A 23,005-nucleotide genomic window follows, 5' to 3' on the forward strand; every position below is an offset into this window, starting at 1 on the left:
ATTAGTCCAGAGACTCCCAGGCATTGTTTCTCTCTTCCCAACCATTTCTGTTCTGAACTCTACAAATGTTGCTGTAAGAAATGCTGAAGTTCTGCTAGTCAGAGGAAGCAGGCAGACATGGCCATGAAATTAAGAGGGGAAAAAAATCACAACAATGTTCACAATGGGGGAAAACCAACTTCAGAAAGGGCTCAGGCAAAGGGAAGCAAGGAAAGGGTGACATTACTGTGTTCTGGTCCATGAGTTTACATAGTTAGCTGTAACTAAAATAACAGGACTAATCTCTTTCTGATGGCAGCCAGTGTGAGTATGAAGCTCTGAATGACAGGAGGCACATTTGTAATGCATGACAACACCACCAGGAATTCAGATCTTCAGCAGACTGAAGATACTTGTGCCATATGACATCACCCTGCAGAGCATCCAGTGATTCCTTAAATTTCTTATTCGTGCAAAATTTCAACAGCCTGGCCTGACTGCAATTAAATCTGAAGGTAAACCTGGCTGAAGGTAAGAAACATGGATTGCATCAGAAGCCACAAAATCCTGTAACTTTGAGAATGTTTTTTACCTTATGTCTCTGACAGGTTACTGGTTATGAAGTGTAAGTTATCAGCAGAATTCTCTGGGAAAAAAATATGGGAGGTTACTGTGAAAAATAACAAAGTCTGGAAGCTGATAGTAATATTTTTCCTTTTGCAGCTAAACAGTAGTCTCAAAAGTCTGGAATTATGACAGCCCCAGATGACAGTACTGCTTGTGACTCCTTTACAAGAAGGAACAGCTGAAATGATGCACTTGGCCCACTTAGGAAGCCCAGCTGAGAAATGTAAGCTAATACTGTACAGAATTTTACTCAGTGAAATCCTATCATTAGAAGGAAAATATGAAAATAGACAAGAATCAGACCAAATATTGACTTTGTTCAAGACAAAATTCAAGCAAAGGCAGGAGTGCAGTGTTTCACATGGGAAGAAAAGAAGAAATCAGACCTGAGCATAATTTGTAGAGAAAATCAACAGGAAACATCACTTGTATTTTACACCACAGCACTTATGACCTCCAGAACACTTAGCAAAATGGGATGTAACAGAGATACTGTGAACTCATTTTGGAGAAGGAGAGGAGAATACTGGGACATGCTGTCACTGACACAGAGAAGTGATATTGGCTAAGCTGATATCTTCAATGTAATTGTTCAAAGTTTTCATAATAAGCACTGCAAGAGAGAAAACACAGGTGCTGCAATACATATAAGGTGCCAGTAATATGTGAAAATTAAAAGGATTTTATTGACTGATATGTTCTTCCTGAAAACTCATTGAAATGTACAAACTGGACATTCAGTAGCTGATTTGTACATTCTGTATGTTACACTGATTTTTGTAGCCAGCTGAAAGAGAGACTATTATTTTCACTTACAGGATGTTCACATCATTGCAGACACCAAAAGTGTTGATATATTCTAATCTAAAAGTGAAACCAAAATAGAACTGGACATAATGGACACTGCTTTATGCCAATCCTACTGGCTCAACATGCGGCAGTTTCACACATCAATTCAGAAGTACCTACTGTACAGTTAGTGAAACACCTGACCAAGCATATGTCTGAAGTCATGATTGCTTATTAAATTAAACCCCTTTTCCTAGACTTCTAAAGTATTTGTAGAGAGAAATGTATTTAACTTGATTCCCTGCAGAGTGTTCAGACAACCACCTCTTGTCAAGATTTGTTTGAAAAGCGTAGGTCATGCTTCACAAAATTAATTTCAGTTTATCTACACAAATGTGCAATTAGTTTCAACAGGCTCCAGAGTCCTTGCAAAAGAGAATGCCCTATTCTCTGCCCAAAGCTATCTCCTGACAAACAGCATGAGCCTCAATTCATGACTGTTTATTTGTAAATTCAGAGCTATTGGTCTTGGAACAGCCAGGTGTGTTTCAGAGCTGCCCAAGGGCTCTCCCACATTTGTTTTTAAAATCTGTGGTCACTATTCTGCTACTCAAAGACTGCAGCAACTGTAACACTGGATTCTGTTGTTGTTACTGAACAAGGGCACTGCCTACATAGCAGAGTGTATTAAATACTGTATGCCAAATTTAACCTGAGGAGCTGTCTCACAGAGGAACTCAAATGTCTTTGCACTTGTTCTCAATTAACCAACCTTTTAATTACAGTCCCAGATAGCCTTTTTTCTTGGTACAATCCTAAAAGCAAAAGGTCATTAGATTCTGAAGAAAAGAGGTCTCTTTGATAAGCTCAATACAGTACTTTTATATTTCAGACTATGATATACAATGTATACCATAAATTAATTTAAGACAAGAACTTGTCACTTTAACTATGTAGGCACAAGTAAATCAGGGACTTTACTGAAGCGGAGAAATCTTCAACGGTATCATAATTCTGGACTCCATTTCCTGAATAAGTGGCACTGAAAAAAATTGAGACAGGGTTTAATTTCACTAACAGAGATCTTCAGTCATTCTGCACACTCAGTTTGAACAGATAATATTGTCTTCAAATTACTCTGCTAGCTAGTGCATGCCAAGCCATCAGTAACCACCAACATTCCTGCAACTGAAGCATAGTTTAGAGCACAAGTGAATTTTTAAATATAATCTGTCTCCTCCTTTGATGACAAATATTCCTATTCCTTTTCACCATAATGAAAGTTATCTTACATTTTTCTGGTATACTTCCTTTGAAATGTACCCTATGGAACCAAACCTTACATGCTTAGCATACTTTTGTGAATTCTGTTATGAAAGATATCTTTGATCTCAAACATCTCCTGGTTTCTGGTTCCAAAGTCTAAATTCCTTTTTCAAAGGAATGCATTTAACAAGGTTCCTGTACTCCATGAAATATTAGAGTTAATAATTTAATCCAAATTTCACTGCTGGCTCCTTAGATTTCTGGAAATAAATGTAAGCATTTACACAAATCTGTTCTGCTCTAGGAGAGGTGCTTGTATAAAAATGTATTGTTAAGGTAGCAATGTTTTAGCCAGTAGTGTCTCTTACAAAACTGACACACCAACACACATGCAGCAGGAATACAAAATATTTTATCCTTAATCAATGTACTTAAGAACAAAAATGATGGCATGCACAAGAGTCTAGCTCCAGCATTCCAATGGAGTTAATAGGTTACCTGTGTAATAGACTAGCTCATCCCAGCCAGGTTTATTCCATGCAGCATTCCTTATATCTTCTCTGGTTTGGAGGTCTTTGTAAGCTGGTGAGGGAAAATAAGAAGCACAAAGTAATTCCTTTTACTTCTGCACATGCATGGCTCCCTTAAAAGTATTCTAGTATGTAATTAGGAGGGTGCAAAGACTGGGAAAGAAAAACGTCAGAAGAAGTTCTCCATGAAGAGGAAAAACTCCCAAACCAACACAAACAGAAGGAACTGGGGAAGAAAAAGAATGTCTTAGACACAGGTAAGAGAGATAATGCAACAGAGTAAAGTTCTACATAAGTAGTGTGAGATTTCTAGTGTCAGAATATAGTATTCTAAATTGCTGAGATATGAAGATAGTTCTGCTTATTTTCTAAATAAATATTATATGAGAAGTTTATTCAAGTTGAGACAAACCTAAGGTGAAAAGCAGCTAAGAATTTGTGCAGACTAACACACAGAGAAAGCCAAACCACCATGATGTAATAATCTAAATGAATGTTGGATTGTCTTTTTTGTAGGGGTGTTATATGTGATGCTCCAAATTAAAGTGTAAAAACCTGACCTCAGCATGAATGGGGAAAGAGAAAAGAGATGGCAGGACATGGCTTGTCAGGCATATGCTATTGAAAGCAAACTTAAGTTGTCCCTAATAAGAAAGGACCATGAGAAACTGTTACCAGAACCAGAACAAAAGATGTAATGTTCAATTCTGCTTGCTTGTTTTCAGACTAAAGTTACCTACACAGAAGATAATAAAAAAATAATCACATTGTTGATGTAAAACCAAAAAATTCTTTTAAGACACTCCTTTGCCTTCTGTAAAAACCCTGTCTCCTGGGCAAAGTGACAAGTCTGCTAGGGGATGATTCAGTGAGAAGAAAGCAGAGGACAAATTTACCCCAGAGGTGGTGAACCATATACAGCTGTCCAATTTGTGAGAAAAATCCTCCAACTGCTTCATTATTGTCCTGTCGGAAACGAATTGCACGAGCCCTACAGAAGAGCAAAACAGGCATTGAAAGAGCAGATCTGGGGAGGGAATAAGTGATAATTGAAAGGAAAACGGAGTTAAAAAGAAGCCAAAATGTTAAAACAGCATTTGCAGTACAATTCAGTAGTTAAAATTAAGGAAAAGCTCTGCAATACACTGATTTTCAGTATTGAATAATTAATATCTACCTATATACCTTGTTAAAATGAGTTAAATGGAAGCCTACACCTTTAGTACACTGTGCATTGGTCATTCTTCAGCTACAGATGCAGTATAAAGATAACTGCTGTAACAGTATCAAGTGGCAGGCCATCTTTACAGCAGGTTCTTCTAAAATTAAATCCTTGAGTTTCAGTCATATCATCTGTGCCACACTCATTTAGCACAGATTTTGTGGTAGCAGAATATAACTTCTTTATTCACTGAGATCTTTGCTATGTAGCTGTCCTATGCACTGCCCCATGTTGTGTTGTGTGAATAGGATAAGTATTGCTCTTAACTATGAACATGCTGCATCTTCTACAACAGATTGGTACTGTTACAGGTATGCTTATTTTATAAGAAATCTTAAATTCAACTTATTTTATTAAAATTACTGTAATTAAATAATTTATACCAGTAACATGTAAAAATCCAAGTCCTCAGCTTTGTCAAAATAATTGAAAATATTCCAAACTGTTTAAATATCCAATATCAGAATTGCAAGAACAGTAAATGTAAACTGAAAGAAATTTACAACTGATTTTAAATAAGAAAAACTCAGAAGCATGAACTCAACAGAAGCCTGTGAAATGCTTTTAACCTATATATTAAAATACAAATATGATGCCCCATAGCTTTTCAAGAAGCAACTTGACTCTTCAAGATTAGAGAAGCCAAAATATTAGCCCATTTAACCTAAGTCAGCTTCTAGTGGTCTTGTGAAAGTTCTACACAGTCTCAAGGATTTAACTGCCATAAATAAATGAAAATAAACGGTTTCTGCTATACTACAGCAAACTAGAAGTGTTATGTGAAGGAAAGTCAAACCACAGTAGCCACAGTGTTGCTTGCACACAGAATTCCTTTTTCCTTCCTCAAAGGGTACATTAAGGGTCAAAGAACTATCTTGCAGCTTGCAAAGCACAGAAGCAGGACATGAACCTGGGAACTGAAATGCTGTGTTACCATTCTGCTTCTTCCACATTCTATGATTCTGTAATTTTTAAACATCCCAAGTGCTAAATCAACACTTACCAGTAATTTCCCCACTCAATCATTGTTCCAGGCTACAAAAACAAAACAGACTGTTAAAACTGTAGTTTAAAGACTTTTAAGTTAGAATACTCGGACAGTTTTCACAACATTTACTTATGGAAAAAAATATGCATTAATGAAATCACTTCCTTCAGGTGATAATCATGTTATAATCATCTGTAATTACCGTTTACTTACTCTATTACTTCTTAGTCATTTGCCTGAAGTTTCCTTCAAATAAAACCACGGTTTTCAGCCCTGAAGATATCAGTATCTCACTGCAGCCTGCCTACATTTTGGACCCCACACTGAGAACAACAATGACTCAGCTTTGATAAGAACCAGATTTTTAAGATGAGGTCTGTTTTCCACCCACCCCGTATAAACACGCTTCGAGCATTTTACGACAGCTTAAAAATTAAAAAAAAAAACAAAAACCCTTAAACTTACTCTAAGTTGGTAGGATCTCAGTTCATAAATATTAGGACCCTCTCTGGGAACAGGCTCATTCCAGAAACTGAACTCCAACAACAACTGGTTCTTGCGTGAGAGGAGCATGTTCCCCCGTTCTTTGCGAAACTCTGTGAATTCCTAAAAAAACCAAGAGGATCCCTGTCAAACTCTGCATTCTGATTCTGCAACAAAAAGCAGCATGCCATAAGGTGGCTTAAATTATTTGTTTTATGCTCTCTCGGGGTTTTGAGGCATCTGTTAAAATGTTTTGAAATCCTTTAAATTGGAAAGGCAGCTGAGCTCTCCAGGTGTGTTTGAGAATCTCGGGTGGTGTCTTACCACAGCACTGAGTGTGTTTCATAAAGTGTTCCTGGAGGTTTTTTGCTCTATTCTTTGTTCTGTTTTCAGTAAAATAACCAGTTCTAACAGAATCCCTGCCTTTTACCTTGTTTTGACGGAGTTTACTCATGACCTCATTGAGAGCTGGATAGCCTCCCTCATACCTCCACAGATGAACTGAAACAGAAAAAAAGAAGCTTTTTCAGGGAAGTCACAGACCAGAGCTAAGTATTATGGAACATCACAGTATAAATTGCTCCTGATACTACAGAATTACACAAAACCAGAAGTCAGGTAACAGGTTTAAAAATAGATTTTCATTAAAGAAAGCACTACACATTTGAATGTTTTAATTATAATTGAATCATCTGTTTTTTGAAAAGGATTCTCTTGGAAAATCTTGCCATCTACTCTGAAGATAAGAGGGAAATTTCTGCAAGGACTTTTTGTTGCCATGCTAGTAGGATGTGATGACTTTACATGTCTGTAGTGGAAACAGATTAAATTTGAGACGATGACTTAACTCCAAAAAAGTTGTTTTAGCCCAATTTCATCTAAGAGCAATAAAGGGGTAGATGTTCAGTAAACTACTCCAGCACTAAGAGCAACACATTTTCTGTAGGTCATTAAAAATGCAAATGTTATTTTTGAGCTAAAGTTTATATTAAAAAAAAAAAAAAAGCAAAAGCTATCTGAACATGCTAGAATTGTTACAGTTGCTGGGATTTTCCCCATAAGAACAATTTTAGAACAGGTATCTACATATCTCCATTTGAGGTTTTTCAAAGCATTATCTCTTTAATAAATCATAACACATACTTTTAATAAATAATGAAAAATGTTTACAAGCACTTGATACAGCAAGGCAACAGTATTTTATCTCAAAGAGTCACAAAAGTTATTTTCTCTCCTCTAAAGCAGTCTTGTGCCTTTTCCAGAAGAGCAAACTGGAGACTAATTCAAGGCACTTCACTATGACAGGAGATTCATTCAATGCTCCTGTTGTCTCTGCTGCCTTATCCCCAGGGCAAATTTGATATATTAACCTAATATTAACACAGCCTGGGCACAAGTACTGAACCCTCCATCAGCTGCTTTATTACACTGCTAGAACTGTTGCAGTAACATTTTCAAGGCAGGCTATGGATGCAGTTACAGATATAGTCCATGTTAATACATTACAAAAGCAGCAAATCAAACTTGACAGTCTCATTTAAATTGTCTTCATTCCCCAATTTCCCTTCAACTTTTAGAACTGTTTCTCAGATGCTTTTTGGTTCATCTACTGCTATTTCTTTGCATTTCTTCAGTTTCAATATTGCAATGTGCTGTGAGTACAGGAAAAAAGTGAACATGAGTTTATTTTTCAATAATGAAGCAATGATCTTGATACAGCTCTAACAACAGAGCTACACAACAGATATCAGCACACCACTCTGTACTGGTGGCTTCCCATTCCTTCTACTTCCCAGAGCCCAGGAAATGTTCAAGTTTTCTCTCTACACTGGACTCTTTGTAATTACCTCCTTGGCAGCTCTTCAGTAATTTCTAATTCAAATATATTTTCAATCTGCATAGTTAGGCATATACATTTGTATAACATTTGTTAGGCAGAAATATTTTTACTTTCCTCCAGTAAAGGCCTAGCTTATTGTTGACTTTACAATGCCATCATTTTTTCAGATGGTGTGAATGTTCTATTTTATTTTATTTTATTTTATATCAGTCTTATTTTCACACAGCAACTGAAGTCTGAGTAGAGCTTTTATACTGGCCAATGCAAGATAAAGTCTGTCTTTTTAAGCCTTTGCCTTTACCCTAAATATTCAGGAACATGATCTGTGCCTGCAAAACATCACAGGACTGTATTTTACAACCATTTTTCCAAAATGTTATTCTACCACTTGGAAAACATGCAAGTGCATTAACAAGAGGACAAACTTTAGGAATTAATGCTTGACTGTCAAACTCAGCAAGACAAAAAAGCAAGCACTGTAGATGTTATTATGGCTACTGATGCACACACACCCTCGCTGTACACATTGCTAAAGGTTTACTGTCAACAGAAATGATTTAAAGAGAAGAAACCTGCCAAGCACACGTTTCACTTGTATGGTTTTACATTCTGTTGTACTTCTATCTCCTACCAGCCTGATCTTGCTCTCCGTACCACGTGTTCCAAGTCCCCACCAGTGCACATGGGTAGTGTTTTTCTTCATGAATCTTTGGCAGCACCTCTTGACTTGAAAACAAGGAATACAGACACTGTGTTGCATTTCCTCAGGGAGGCTACAGTTGATACGTATAACAAATCACCACACGTTTATCATTATGGTATGAAAATTCACAAGCTCTACTTTGCAGAAGAGAAAGCTGAAATAACAAAAATCTGCATTGCAAGGGGAAAGAGAGCTACAACAGTAAAGAAATTTAAGGTAAGTGCTTCTGGGACTGCATGACAAATACACAGCAGGCTAGAATTCTTTCCATGCAATTAATTATGTCTATTGCCTAAAATTCAACACATTAGGAAAACAAACATCAGGATGTCTCACAGAAAATGCAGCCTAACTACATGGGGGATTTGCTTCAGGAAAAGCTTTGCTTTATCACGTAAGGCAGAACACACAAACCCAGGAGAGAAGTTTTCTGTACCAGGTACAGTGCTACTACTTCTGTTGAGCTGAGTGAATAAAACACAGGAATTTCATTGATAAATGATGTCTTTACTTCATAGCATGTAGTCTTATTTTTTTTCTGCCATTTCAGGATGTAGTCTTGAGTTTGAGGCAGTGAAATGGCCTTAAAAATACCTCCAACACAAAACTTCTGTATTTCCAATATTTCTAACATTTTCCCCAAAAAGCTTTAAAAGTGGCCTACATTAGCATTAAGAAATTAAGTTTTACCAATTGCTGCTTGATTCAGACAGCTTTCATTGCACTGTATTGGTTAACTGATCAATAAGTCAATTAATCTAAATAATTACCCCTCTTCCTTGGTTTGGCTCAAAGGTAATGAGTCTCTGCACAATATAAAATAAAAGGAAGTAGGTTTGGGCAGAGTCATTACATAGGAGTTTTCCTCTGGATCCTGTCACTTACAATAACCCTAAACCATATTTTGATGCAAGTTACAGAAAAAATGGCCCACAGAGTAACCTACAAAACATCCCTTTTTTCCTTTTTAAGTGCAATTATTCAGAAGGGGTTCTTAACTGCAGTGACTCTCCACAGAGATAAAGTACTCTCATAACTGTCTTCATTATATCATTTATTTATCAATACATGCTGACTAATCCTTACTCTGATTTGAAACAGAGTAGGGAATTAAGCAATCTGCTCATCTTTAAATTAGGAAGGAGGGAAGTTCAGAGAGGTTTATGTTCTTTTTATTACTCCATTCTTATGTTTTCTTCTTCCTTGGAATACTTAAGATTTCCTTTGGTTTGGAAAGAGTAAATCTAACCACAGACACTCCATCTGATTGCTGCCAGCAGTTTCCTTCTTTGCTACTGTCTTTTTCCTTGAAAATAAAATAATCTGGAGTCACTCAACATTTAAGCAGCTCATGAGATAATGCAGAGAAGTGGTTTGCTGCCTTGTTTAACTGGACATGTTTATATTAAGCTTTTAAACAGAAAGCTGGTTGAATGCTAATTATGCCTCTGCATGTATTTATTTTTTAAAATGAAAAAAACCTAAAAATCCCTTAGCCTGAATGTTATTCTAGTGGATTTCTATGTTTGTATAGCAAGGAGAAAAGTTTTCAGTTATCTGGAGTTTTAAAGCTGAGCACATGAAGGCACAGAGATGTCAAAAGATCTACTCGTGGCTGTGCACAGCCAACTAACAACAGAATTAAGGATGTAAACTGAGTTGTGAACTTCTTCCCCACACTCCAGCCCTGCTGTTCTCACCACTACACCACACTTAAAGAAATGGTAGCACGAGGGTATCACTATGCTGAGAATGTTCTGTTTAGCTGACAAGATGATCACTGTCAGCACTAAAGCACTGCTCTTACAAACCATGGGAGACTCACTACTACATTGCCAAACTTAAACATGCAGTTCTTGAAAAGGAAGTTGTTCTGGGTCCAGAGGAATGATTATGCAGACAGAACCAGACTGATATTTCTGAAATTTCATCCTTTTAAGTACTAAATTTAAAATGTTACTAATTTATACATTTCATAAATCTTTAACTTCTGAGAAAACCCCTAACAGTACTGCTCCCTCTGGAGGATATCACCCCAGTGCAAAGATCCTGTCCAAAGACTTGCAGCTCTTCAAGAGCAGATATTGGCAACGTTACTTTTGTAGGATACAAATTAACTGAGAAAATCATCTTCTGGGTTTTTAAAATCCCCTCAGCTATACTTCAATATAATACTAGCAGGTAATTTTACTTCTGGGTGATCCCTCTCTTTGCCTCTTGTATCCAGACAATAACCAGTCAACACATTCCTACATGGCAGCTGGAGTGGGACCTGCTATAGCACCAGGGTCTACTTGCATGGAACAGCAATTAAGGGAGGCATCATCCTAAATTGCAGCTTAGGAAAATGACACCTCCAAGAGGGAAGACAGGGAATGAACTGAGCAAAGTACTTTTTGCCATCTCTCTCCAAGAACAATATTTAACACCATCCCCTGAAATTAAAAGCAGAATTTTTCCACCTCCCCTCTAAATAATTATATTTGCCAATTTTCAGAGCTGTTTGTGATCCAATCAACATTGTCTAAAACGTGAAAACATAATCCACACACTTACCAAAGCTTGTTGTAGGCCTCTAGACATTCTGGTTTTACATTGTGAACTGAAACAACAACATCACATGAGAAATGCAGGAACAGAATCAAGAAATGGTAATGTCAAATATAAAAATAACACTCACTCTGTAGTTTATACAGACTGCTGGTCTCTCTTTTGGCTAGAAGGTTGGAGTGAGCATCTTTCCTTGGATCGACTTTGCGAACAAATAGCGTTTTTAACCAACTCTCTTCACGAGGTCTGCTAGCTGAAGATACCAGCCCCCTACATGTTAACAAGTACATCACACTGTCACTGAGTGTGTCTTGACAATGCTCACAAGGCAGGGAAGACAGGCACAATCAAGCTTAATGCAAACAGTATCATAACACACAGTTACACAGATGTAACTTTCCACTGAGCCACTTCCTACCAAGGTAAAAGCAATTTTTTTTTTTCCCCAGAGTTTACCCTCTCATACAACACTTCACTAGAGCTCATCAGTTAACCACCCACCATCAACTTTTATTCTTTGAGCACATGGCAAGGAATGGGTGGATGGCTGCTCTTGCTGCTTATTTATCTTCTTTTTAATCAAGTGCCTTTGCTGAAGAGGCCAGGTCTGTCCTGATGTACAGACAGGAGGGAAAAAGAGCAAAAAGACAGCATGCATAAGGAAAAATCTGTACAGAGTAAATAGGAAAGTAATTGCCATATGTTCCTACGTTGCTAAAAAAAAAAAAAAAAGGAAAAGTTAAATAGCACATCTCTAGAAAAAAAAATAATGAGGAAGTCTAATCTGGGAAAAATGACCAGTGGCAGGATACAAGCAGCCTGTAAATATTTCAGTTCAGGGGTACAGATCCATATTCTTTGCCAAACACTTGCAATTTCCCATTATTTAAAAACCAGAATAATGTTATTGTCTTTTTTTATCTAATCCTCATGCAGTTTCTGCCAGTACATGTGTAGATAATAACTTTGCTTTACATCAGAGTGCACAAAACATAATTCATAATGTGGCTTTTAGAGAGATGTGTTCAAGAAATTATTCTTCTCTTTTCCATCTGACAGAAAACCTGTCACCAAAAACTGTGCAGAAGGACAAGAAAGCCAATGTATTTAACTTATTCTTTACAATGTTTGATAGGGGACCCCAAGCTCAATTTTTTTTCTTCTTTCTCCTAAGAAATGCTTTCTTTAGCTTGCCTCTTTTTGATATGAGGTTTCTGCTGAAAAACTAAAACATCTGACATTCTAAAGCTGTTGTACTACAGCTGAAAATGTAAACCTTTTCTTGCTGCAGAAGTCAACTCTTCATCCTTACTTAATGACTATCAATCTGTCTCCCAGATATCAAAAGTTTGTGAAAATCCCTCAAGGAAAAAAAAAATGGGAAAGAAAATCTCAGTTTTCATCAGGAAAAATAACCACATGAACACGTCTGTCTGTATTGCACAAAAGTAGTTCACATTAGTGATGTTTTTCAACAATTAACCTTTTAGTCCCAATAGCTGAAAATAACATAATGAACTGGTTCACCCTGTGGAAGGAGGACAGAGGAAAGCAGAAGTACTTCATGGCAGAGAAAACAATAACAACCAGAAGGACAACTGCAGCTGAGATGGGCTTCAGTATTAAGAACTGATAAATACCTTAATGGTGCATTTATTGAAATGGTGCCTTCTTGGGCCCTGGACAAACACACAAACAAGTTACTGTGCTGAAAGCTAAGCAGCTATTCCCCAGCTCAAGTATTTAAAGGAACATTCCAGGATAAGGTGGTTGCTAGAACAGAGGGTACACAGCTGCCTGGAGTTTAAGTATCTCTGATCTCAGATGGAGGAGGTGAGGCACAGGTGACTTTAGTTGTGTTGTCACATCTCCATGGGGTGCCACAGGAACACAGACTGTCCCAGATGACAGGGTAAAAGCCCACCTAAAAAATCCAAGTTGTTTTAGAGCGTTCCCTTAAAGTAATCATTAACTGGACAGCAAATGGGGCTCTGGGAGGCAGAACTCAACCCTACAGTGCTGTTTTCCAGTTCAGATCTGTAAACTGTCACCACTTCCTCCCCTTATCAAATAGAAACCAAACTAGAATTAAAACACTCTTCTACGAGGGTAAAGGTTGCAGCAAACTTTTGAGATGAAAGGAACAAATAATCATGATGCTCTTTTTGTGAAGCAGCTTTATCAGCAGGAAGAGTAAGCTGGAGTTAAAGGGTAATACCAAGAAGTACATTCTTCTGCAATTAGGAGTCTCATGACTTGAATGTTAAACTGCACCTAAAATGGGAGGTATACTTAATTTTCAATGCAATTAAATGAGTAATACTTTACATTTATTTTAATATTTACATTTATGTAAAATTTTTTACCTAGCAGTTGTTCCTCATGCTGACTAACAAATCACAATTATCCATCTAAATATATTGCTTTACTTATAATGAAGAATGGTAGCAGCTGAAGTGTATTAAAACAGAGATTCAGTGCACCCAGTCTGAGCTGCTAGGGCCATATTTTTAATCCATACCCTTTGAGAAGTCCTACACTACTGCTGTCATTCTAGACACCCACAAACCAAGAAGTCCTGAACTCATTACCGGTTCAATTATGTGAGCAGTATGAACACAAGATTAGCTCTGGAATAGTAGAGACTAAATTAATGTTTTCAGACTGACAGCTGTCACCATCAACCACAACCACGTTTCATAATTTTTTGCTTTCTAAGAATAATAGTGATTAAAGAGAGATTGCATGCAATCTTTTAAGGTATTGCTTGACCCTGCCAGCAAGATTTTATCCTAGAAATGTTAACTATAAGCTTAACCTTCTTGCTACAATAACTGGGCTGTGAACACAAATTGTAACACTGAATAGCTTGCTTAGATTAAAAATTCTGGTGAAAACATGTCTATCCCTTAGCTTCCACTTTAGCACAAAACATAAAGTATGTGGGAGATATCAGGTCAAATATTTAGATTTTGTAGTAACCCATGTCTGCCTGGAAGAGAAAGAAAAACAACTTGTCTTAATTGACAGGTTTTGATCTGTGGTCTAAACAAAGTTTATTTGAAACTAAACACCCAAAACATGCAAGCAAGATCCCACAACATATATTCTCCATTCCTGCTTTTAAATAGCTGCTTGAAGTGATGCCTTTGGTCTTGCACAGGGGCTGTTGCCCACTTGGAGGCTTGAGACAGCAGCTTTCCCCGTGTCAAAGAAAGGGAGGAAAAAATGTGTATAAATCCATCCAAGCTTGGTCACTTGTGTCTCCAGCTCCCAGGGAGCATGTGTAGTCTGTTTCCTCCACCCAAGAAACGTGTGAACATCTCTCAGTTGTGTGTGAGTGCACCCTTGCCACTCGTCTGCAAATCTGACCCTTTGCACATCAGACATACGAGCATGCACCCCAAAACGAGACGGATGAGTCTGTGCAATCCCTGACACCTGGGGATTGTCTGTCTGTCTGTGCACACACATCCCAGCTCCTAAGGGAAGCACCAGTACGTGTGCCCTGACACTGGAGGGGAGCACGTTGATGCTGGGGGCTGTGTGTTGCTGTGTGTGGGGAAGGCAGGGAGATGGTGGGGTGCAGAGCCACGCACCCTGACACGGGGGGAAACGTGGAGGTGGGGAAGGGGTGCAACCCAGCAGCGAATCCGGAGTGGTTGGTTGTGCGTCCTGACACCACGGGGTGTTGCTGTGTGTGCAGCCACGCACCCCAACATCAGAGGACAGGTGCAGGGAGGGCACCCACCCTGCTGCTGGGTGGAGTGGGGATACAGAGGAGCTGTGGACACCCTGATCCTGGAGGGACAGCCGGGTGCAGAGCATGCACATACCCCAACTCCAGGAATACGAGCCTGCAGGGCGGCTCTGCACCCCGAAATCCGACGATACGTGGCCGCGGGGTGCCTGTGCACCCTCTCGCCTTCAGCAATGGGGTGTCGGTGCCTCCTGAGTCCGGGGGTTGGAGGACACCCCCGTTCCGGGAGGGACAGGGCTGGGGTGCGGCGCGGCCATCACCGCCACCCAGGGACGGACTTGGGCAGGGAGGGAGGGAAGGAAGGAGGGAAGGGGTTGGCCTTGGGGGCCCATGACCTTGAAGGCCACTCCGAGCACCTCGCACTCCGCGCCCCACGGGAGGGCCGCGGGCCCAGCCCGTCAGCTGCTCCGGCGAGCGGGGCGCCATTTCCAGTCAGGAAAGGGGTTGGGGAGGGGAGGCGGGGTAGGGGAAGGAGGGGGGGGGGATGTTTACGCGGCGAGGCGAGGAGAGGCGCGGGTGTCGTTGTCTCCATCTCCAGCCTCCCTCGGCGGCCCTTTCCCGCCCGCCTCACCCTCTCAGGGCTCACCTGAGGGCCAGGCCGCCGCCGGGCGGGAGGCGCGGCACGGCGCTGGCTCCCGCCAGGCTCCGCCGCAGCAGCACTCTCGCCGCCATCTTGTTCCTGCCGCCTGCAGGAGGGGGGGGGGGGAGAAGCAGGGGAGGGAGAGGAGGGGGGGGGGCGAGCGGCGCGCGGAGGGTCCGCAGGCCACGCCCCCCGGGCAGAGCCCGCGCATGCGCCAACTGCCCCCAGCCCCCCGAACACACTCTAAAAACCTAAAATTGGGGGAAACGGGGAAAAAAAGCGCAGGAGTGCGGTGAAATCTGTGCAGGAATCGCGTTTCTTGCTCTTCAGGTGCATCGCTTCACCCCCAGGCAGCCAAAATATTTTCCGGGAGCTGCGGTTGAGTGGCAGCAGCCGTTAATTGGGTGAAAGGGGAGGTGGTTGCTGGCATCAAGGCTTTATATTGCATTAAATTAAGAGTAAAGTTGTAATTAGACTAATGGGTAAAGGGCAGCTGTAAAAGCAGCTAGCCAATAAATAGAGAATATAAGTTAATGAGCAAACTGGGTCTTCCTACACAGAACACACAAAGTGTAGGGGAGGGCACTGTGCAGCTTTCCCTTGGCATTTTATGGGTTTTAGATCTGAGGCTTCTGCATCAGTAAAACACAGCCCCTGTGGTGTCCTTTTAGGGCCCTGATAGACCTACAACTGTCATAAATCTTTTACACAGGTGTTACACTTGAGACTACACCCATTTAACCCCATTCTGAATATCAAGGTTTTGGGCAATCCTTCCAGTGCTGGCATGTAAGTGAAAAACATCCTGCAATGAGTCAAATCTCAGAAAAAAAAAAAAAAAAAGCAAAAAGAAACTGACATCTACTCAAGGAAAATCACAGGAGATCCAGGGAAAGATTATTTACTCCAATAATTAGATGTAGATGCAACTCATTATTGGAACAGGAAACTTGTTCCATTTCTTATAAATCTGTCTAGTTAGAACACTTGTACCCCAAGTGCTGAGGACCAAATTCCTTTGTTCTACAACTAAAGTGCAATTCCTAAAGTGCAGGGCCATATTCTAAGGTGGGTCTGATTCCTCTCAGTCTCTGCTGGGGATGAAGTTTCACAATTTATATTTACTGGAGGAGTCAGAGCCCAGGTTTCCTTCCACTCTGATAAGGGCATTAATCAGCCAGCTACAGTTACTGAGTCATTTACATAAAGCTTAAACCACTACAGCAAACACATCAACAGGAGTAACCTACAGCCAGATGATGAAGATAACTTTCTGAGAGTAGAGCACATTTACATTATTGATTTGCAGACATTTGCATCAAGGTATCTTGACATCCCAACTTACTGATCTGACAAGCAGAACAGAGTTTGAGGACAAGCTTTCCAAGAGGGGTATTTTTTTTTTTCCTCTCTGAAGCACTGAATAAAACTTAAGTTTCTCATTCTTCCAGGCCCAAATAATATGCTGAGTTCAACTGGACTTTGTTAGCAGTTTGCAGGCAGATGAAATGGATTTTATGCATGTGAAGGAAGTTTAAGGGCAAAGGATTTACACTACTGACCATGGAGAACACAAGATTGCTAATGTGCAAGCTGGCTCTGTTTCTTAAAGCAAGGTATTTTACATCATTTTACTCTGTTTAGATACACCTTGTTTAGCTTCTGAAGTCCAATGACATAGGTAGAGACTTTAAAATCATTTTTCCTAGCTTGAATACACCACTCTCCCCTCCACACAGGGCCATGGAATGCTGTCCCCACAAATGCTGGGTTTGAAGGTGAATTCTCATTTATCTCCAAATGAAAAGCCAGCAACACCAGGCTGCTGGGACAGCTGAACACACACTGGTTTATGTCCTGGAAGACAGGACAACATCCCCAGAGCTGTAACAGGACAAAGTCATCTTTAATCATTCACTGCTACAGCCTTCTAGTTTCATACTAAACTCTGCAACAAATCAGTCCCTGTATCCCTACCAAAATGAGTTGTTTTAATTAGCTTTTCTGATGAGACTAAGTCTAACAATCTGTACTTCCATCTTTTTTGCCTTGTATTCTCAGCTTCTATTTCCTGCTGGCAGTTTGAGGAGATCCATCTCTGCCAGAACTCAGTAATTCCTTTGACAGGTTAAAGGCAACCACACTAAACTGCCCACAGTTTTTTTTCTCACCTTACTGCTATTATAAAAGCAAGTGGCTGAGGGTTTGAGATTTGGAAGTCAGAAGATACTGTAATGTCAGTATGACAGTCAGAGGAAATAAGGACACATGCAGGTAGCTGGTTTTAAAATTCTGCACTTCCTTCCCAAAGGTTTAATTGCATTGTATTAAATAAACCTACAAACCACAAAATACTGTCTGAAATACAGAGAAATCAAAGAATGTAATGACCTTCCCACCAAACTCAAACATTATGCAGTTATGTTTTTGTCTCTCAAGACAGAGGAGTCATTCCAAGTGAGCAGTTGACTTTTGAAACTGACAAAGCCTAGAGTAAAACTACATGCAACAAAAAGTGTTAACACTAAACTCACATTTTCTTTGTATTTTAAAGCTCAGAAGTGCCTATCAAGCTGTATTATCTGCTCTTACAAGCAGCTATGCTGACTCTTCAGTTTGACTACAAATTTCACTGAAACATTTAACATACAACAGCAGGGCCCCAAACATCTCACAGGAGAAAAGATGAGAATCCCTCTGTTTAAATATTTTCTCACTATTTGTCTGTTGAACCAACTTTAAGTTCCTGAAGTTTTTCACTCAGATAGGTAGTATCTGCCTCAGTCAGATTTTCTGAATCTGACAGATTTTCCAGGAATCTGGTTCCTGCACAGGGTTTTCCTGTTATTGGATCTATGACATTTCCAACCTTGAAGACAATTTCAGCCAGTTCATGTTTCACGTGTTTGCTCCTTCGCTCAGGCAAAGCTTTAAGAAGAACAATGTCTCCAACAGTGCACTGCTGCAGGGGGTCATGGGCAAAATAGGTCTTTCTTTTGTTGAAGAACTGTAGAAGGAAAAAAAGGAAACATTGAATTAGATTTTGAAATGAAACAACTGAAAAATATAGGCAGTCTAAACCAAACTCCATTTCACTAAGGAGAAGTAAAGTCTCATCTCTTTTTTTTAAATTTGGTTTGGTTTTGATCAGGGAGAGAAAATAAGAGACAAACCTATAAAACATTCTCCCACACACTACAAAAATTACCATGCAAGAAACGTTGTGAACCAGCACTTACCTTTAGTAAGTAGGGATCCAGCACAAGCCTCGTAACTCTCACTTTGGCAGTTTTCTGCATTTTGGTTCCTATTACTTTCCCCACTATCCATTTTGCATGGACGGCTCCACGTGGCACAGACATTGTTTAGCTGTGGGCATCCAGGGCCTGGCAACAAGCAGACAGGTTATTTTAACAACAAAAAACAAAACAAAACAAACAATCAAAAAACCCAAAAAAACCCCAAACAAACAAAAAAACCAAGCCTCAAATGCAACACAACCAATTTCTGACCAATACCAAAATAGCAATTCCCATTTCAGACCAGCATCTTAGTTAAGTCATTTTATTAGAAAAACAGCATAAATCCAAGCAGTTCAAAACTCCATATGTTGCACTACAACATAAGGGACATAACCATGTCTTCCTTACCAGGGAAAGTTACTTCAGGGTGGCTGTAAAAACACACTTAATAGTGTGAAGGTGAGACCTCTACCCATAAGGTCCAGAAAATTCCTTTGGATCATGCCAGTTGTCACACTTGCAATGTAAGAATGCATAGGTATGGAAATTATGATGCCTTTAACTCATATGCCAGCAGCTGGGTTGGATGGACTAGTTCATCAGGTCTGTGTATGACCAGAGTTAGCCCCAACAGGGAGTAACATCTAACTTCTGGTCAGAAAGTCATTTGGCTCGGTGCATTTCATTATTAGCTGAGCTGATGAAACCAAAGAAAGGTAATAAACTTCCCAAAGAATAAGTGACATAGAAGAGAGCTGTCTGACCTGTGGTATGTGTGACTACTTTATAGTTCTTTCTTGTAATTATACTCCAGTATCTTTTTTTTTTTTTTTTTTTTAATTAAGGAAAGCTTTCTCCAGCAGTCTTGCAACTGCCATGAGCAAAACAGCCAGAACATTAGAAGACCCAAGCTAATATTAAAACTGACAAAGACTAAGAACATTTTTCTCTCCTGCTCAGCTACTGCTGACTTATCCATCTACCCCTTCTTGCAACACATCAGAAGTACAGTTCACGGACACAAAAACACATCCATAGGGTCAGGGCTGTTTTTACCAGCCTTGACTCAGCTACATGGCAGGGCTGGAGGAGGGAGGCAGTGTGAGAGCCCCTCCTGCAATACCGGGCTAACCAGGACACACCTCACAGGGACCAGGCCGGCAGACGTGTACAGAACAAGCAACACCCAGAGAGCAGAAGGGAACTACCAGGACGACAGCAGCCAGCCGGTGAGGCCAGGTGTATCTCACAGAAAAAGACGATAAAACCGGCAGCACCAATAGACTCAGAGCCTTCCCTCACCCCCTCCAACAGCTCTCCCCAGGCCTCCCCACCAGGCCCGGCCTCAGCAGCCTCCCTGCCAGCAGGGCTGAGGGGCCGGCCCTGTCCCGCAGGCACCGGGCCTCAGCTCAACCGTCACCCAGACGGCAGCTCCAGCCCGAGAAGTGCCCCATAGCCCGGGCCTCTCCAGAGCAGTCCCCGGGCCCTTCTCACCGGCACCGGTCCCGCCGCTGCGCCTCAGGGCCCTGAGGAAACGGAGACGGAAGGGGCGGGGGCGGCACCGGAAAAACCGCGCGGCGGGGGCGGAGCCATCACGGGGCGGGGCCATGGGAGGGGTGGGCGTGGTCAGTGAGGGGCGGGGCCTCCGGGCAGGCGCTGAGGGGCCGGGCGCCATGGCGGCCCCTGAGGAGCCCTGTGGGTTGGGTTGGTTTGTCCGCCGCTTTCTGGGCGGTGCGAGACTTAAGCCCGTGGAAATTAAATGTTTTTTTAAGCCTCTTAGGTGGAGGGAGGGCCTTGCTGGGCCTGCGGCCAGGGGAGATGGGGTATAGGGTGCTGATGTGGGTCCTCTTTCCTCAGGGAGCTGCTGTCTGTGCGGCGGCTGCTCTGGGTCCGGCTGCTGAGGGCTCCCACAGCTGAATCCAGGCTGGTTTTCCTCAGAAATAGTTTATCTGGGTGCCACATTTAGCATCAAAGTGGAGCTGGTCACAGTCTGCAGCAGGCCTTGGCCTCCAGGTGTTGGGAGGAAGGAGGTGAGGAGGCTGAGGTGTGAGAGCTGAGGGGCCATTTTGCACCCTCCATTTCATGGGGTGAAACCTGGGGTCAGCGCGGTGTCTTCTGTGGCTCCGTGTTACTCTCTGTGGGTACAGAAATTCAATTTTTCCACTGCCACCTGTTGTTGATGATCCAGATCTTAAAGGTGTGCCATGTAAAGTTGGAAGAGTTGCAACATGTATGAATTGAGAACTGGCTTCTTGTCCTTTCTTATATATGTCCTGGTAGAAATTCAGCTACAATAATTGTATCAAAAATGGGAGGTTGGAGAAAACCTTCCAAAATCAATAATGGCAAAAAAAGCCTTGACTTTGACATTGCCTTGGAGGTAATGTGCTCCTGGCAGCTCCCAGAGCTTGTGGTCTCTGTGTGGCTTCAGGCTGTCCCTTTTTTTTTTTTTTTTTTTTTAATTTTTTAATTTTTTTTTTTTTAAATTTTTTTTTGTTGGTTGTTTTTTTTTTTTTCTACTGGCAAGTATTTTAGCTGCTGCCCACTTTTCAGGCTTGTTCTCTTCAGGCATTATTGTCCCATCATCTGTCACCACAGGAAGAGGGCAGGTAGGGCGTAGTATTTACTTACTAGGATGACAGTGCAGAGCTTCCCCTTTTTAAGGTGGCAGGGAATGGTGAGACCAGGCTCTTTGTCTGACTGAAGGCACTGTTGAAATAGTTTGATCACGGGACTTATTTGCAAGTTTATTATCAGTTCTTGGAGGTATTCAAGGGCTTCTCATATTTTAGTGCCTTGCTGCTTGAATTACAATGGAGAGGAGTTGGGAGGAGTCTTGCTGGCACAGGCAGGAAAGGGTTAAGAGCCTTTCATATCACCTGGGAAAGCAATTCTTTGATTTTTCAGAGGGCGCTAACATGCTGCAGTTCATAGGAAACAAAGGGAAAGGGATCAAGTATAAAAGTTGTTCTTCGGTTTTATTTTCAGTGGCAGAACTTTGGAGGGCTGAATATTGATGTCTGCTTAAAAAACCACGGAATTTTTGATTAAAAAGAATTTTCTTTCATATCTTGATTCAGAAAATGATCTGTGAGGTAAGTCTTGATTCCGACTGGTGGCTTTAAATGACTGCTTTTTAGACTGAGAGGTGAGAAAAACCTTTATATTGCTTGACCCCTTTTGAAACTGTAAATTCTTTGCTTAAATTGTTACTTGGCAGAGAGCACAGGCAGAAGTGTGAGTCAACAACTGCAAAAAGCCCCAAATGCTTTTTCTTTATTGTCTGCATTCAAATTGCCTGCATTAGTTTCTGAGTTTAAGTATAGAAATTCAGGAGCTGGGAAAGACATAATGAGAATTTGTATGGGAGTTGGAGTCTTTCAGCAGTGACAGGAAACTCTTCAGTTGTAGTAGCATCCCTTTTAATGTACTTCTGCAGTTGGTGCTTCAAGCATCTTCTATTGGTGGCTCTTAAAGTACTTCCCAAACCTTTTTTCTTTAAACCACGCTGCACTCCCAAGGGTTTTGTATTTCCAGTTGGTGGAAGGACTTTGCTAGCAGATGGAAAAGTTGTCCCTGTGTGTATGCTCGTCCTTTAGGGCAGACTGCTTTTGGGGTGCAAGAGTCTCATAATATCTGTTAATTCCCAGCCTGTCTGCAGCTGAGGCTAAGGAGGTCTCACCTTAAAATGTGCTGCTGGCATTTTGCTTGTTTGTGAGAACAAAAGCTTTTTCACTTGAGTGTGGCTGACCCAGTCTCACTTGAGGGTGGTTGGATGGTACCAGCTCCTGCACCGTTCTCACTGAGAGCAGCTGTGTGTGTGGAGGGAAATCTTTATGTCCTCTGGAGAGCCCTGCAAATCATCCATTGCCTTGGGAATGCCAAACTGGAAAGTAAATTGTACTCTTCCTCTTTGGCAGGGGAATTACAGCTTGTTTGTTGATGTGTTCCTCTGTGTCTCTCCCTAATGTACTGAATTCTGGTGGAGCTGCTGGGCTCACTTTGGGGAATGCTGATTTCATTTACTTTCTCTCTGTAAGTTTTAGTTAATGCTGGAAGGAAGTGATACCTGATGTGTGGGTGATTTCCCAGTTCAATAAAATGTACAGTGTGGTGGTGTAACACAACTGCCCATCCAGTGCTGTGATACAGATAAACATCAGCCCTTGCAAGAGTCACCTTGCCAGTTCTTCTTGCTGTTGCCTGCTGTCCCCAGCTTCCCCTGCACCCCCACATTTTGCTCAGGCTGTAGTTTCCAGTTGTCAGGAGGGGAGAAGAAGACTGTGATGCAGTCAGAGCTGGTGGGTGTCAGTTCATCTCACACATGAACACACTGAAGTGCAGACTCAGGACTGTTTAATTCTTTCAAATGATATTCTTCAGCACTCTGTTTCTGTTCCCCTCATCAGGCAAAGCTTTTATCATCTTTCTGATGGTTTTCATAAG

At 41.1% G+C, this 23,005-nt stretch overlaps 2 protein-coding genes and 1 long non-coding RNA gene across 4 annotated transcripts; 1 reads left to right on the top strand and 2 right to left on the bottom strand.

The window, feature by feature from the left end:
- Positions 1-998: 998 nt before the first annotated feature.
- Positions 999-15,498, bottom strand: NIPSNAP2 (nipsnap homolog 2). Its single transcript, XM_030462204.1, has 10 exons — positions 15,324-15,498; positions 11,108-11,247; positions 10,984-11,029; positions 8,356-8,450; positions 6,315-6,385; positions 5,867-6,007; positions 5,417-5,448; positions 4,088-4,182; positions 3,160-3,243; positions 999-2,437 (listed from the first exon to the last, which is right to left on the bottom strand). Exons 1-10 carry the CDS (start codon positions 15,407-15,409, stop codon positions 2,373-2,375), a joined length of 855 nt encoding a protein of 284 aa, XP_030318064.1. The 5' UTR covers positions 15,410-15,498; the 3' UTR covers positions 999-2,372.
- Positions 15,091-17,185, top strand: LOC115599357. The gene is made up of 4 exons (XR_003988337.1): positions 15,091-15,168; positions 16,030-16,106; positions 16,769-16,933; positions 17,057-17,185. It is a non-coding gene; the product is annotated as an uncharacterized LOC115599357 (long non-coding RNA).
- A 411-nt stretch (positions 17,186-17,596) lies between these two features.
- MRPS17 (mitochondrial ribosomal protein S17) lies at positions 17,597-20,139 on the bottom strand. 2 transcript variants are annotated; one of them, XM_030462206.1, is made up of 3 exons: positions 20,054-20,139; positions 18,557-18,703; positions 17,597-18,324 (listed from the first exon to the last, which is right to left on the bottom strand). In XM_030462206.1, the coding sequence occupies exons 2-3, from the start codon at positions 18,677-18,679 to the stop codon at positions 18,034-18,036; spliced, it is 414 nt and encodes a 137-aa protein (XP_030318066.1). In that variant the 5' UTR covers positions 18,680-18,703; positions 20,054-20,139; the 3' UTR covers positions 17,597-18,033. The 2 variants fall into 2 exon arrangements, with proteins under 2 accessions (XP_030318066.1, XP_030318067.1); XM_030462207.1 differs by lacking the exon at positions 20,054-20,139 and adding an exon at positions 19,862-20,039.
- Between the last annotated feature and the right edge of the window lie 2,866 nt (positions 20,140-23,005).

Source organism: Calypte anna, chromosome 19, assembly GCF_003957555.1.
Source record: "Calypte anna isolate BGI_N300 chromosome 19, bCalAnn1_v1.p, whole genome shotgun sequence".
Lineage (NCBI taxonomy): Eukaryota > Metazoa > Chordata > Aves > Apodiformes > Trochilidae > Calypte > Calypte anna.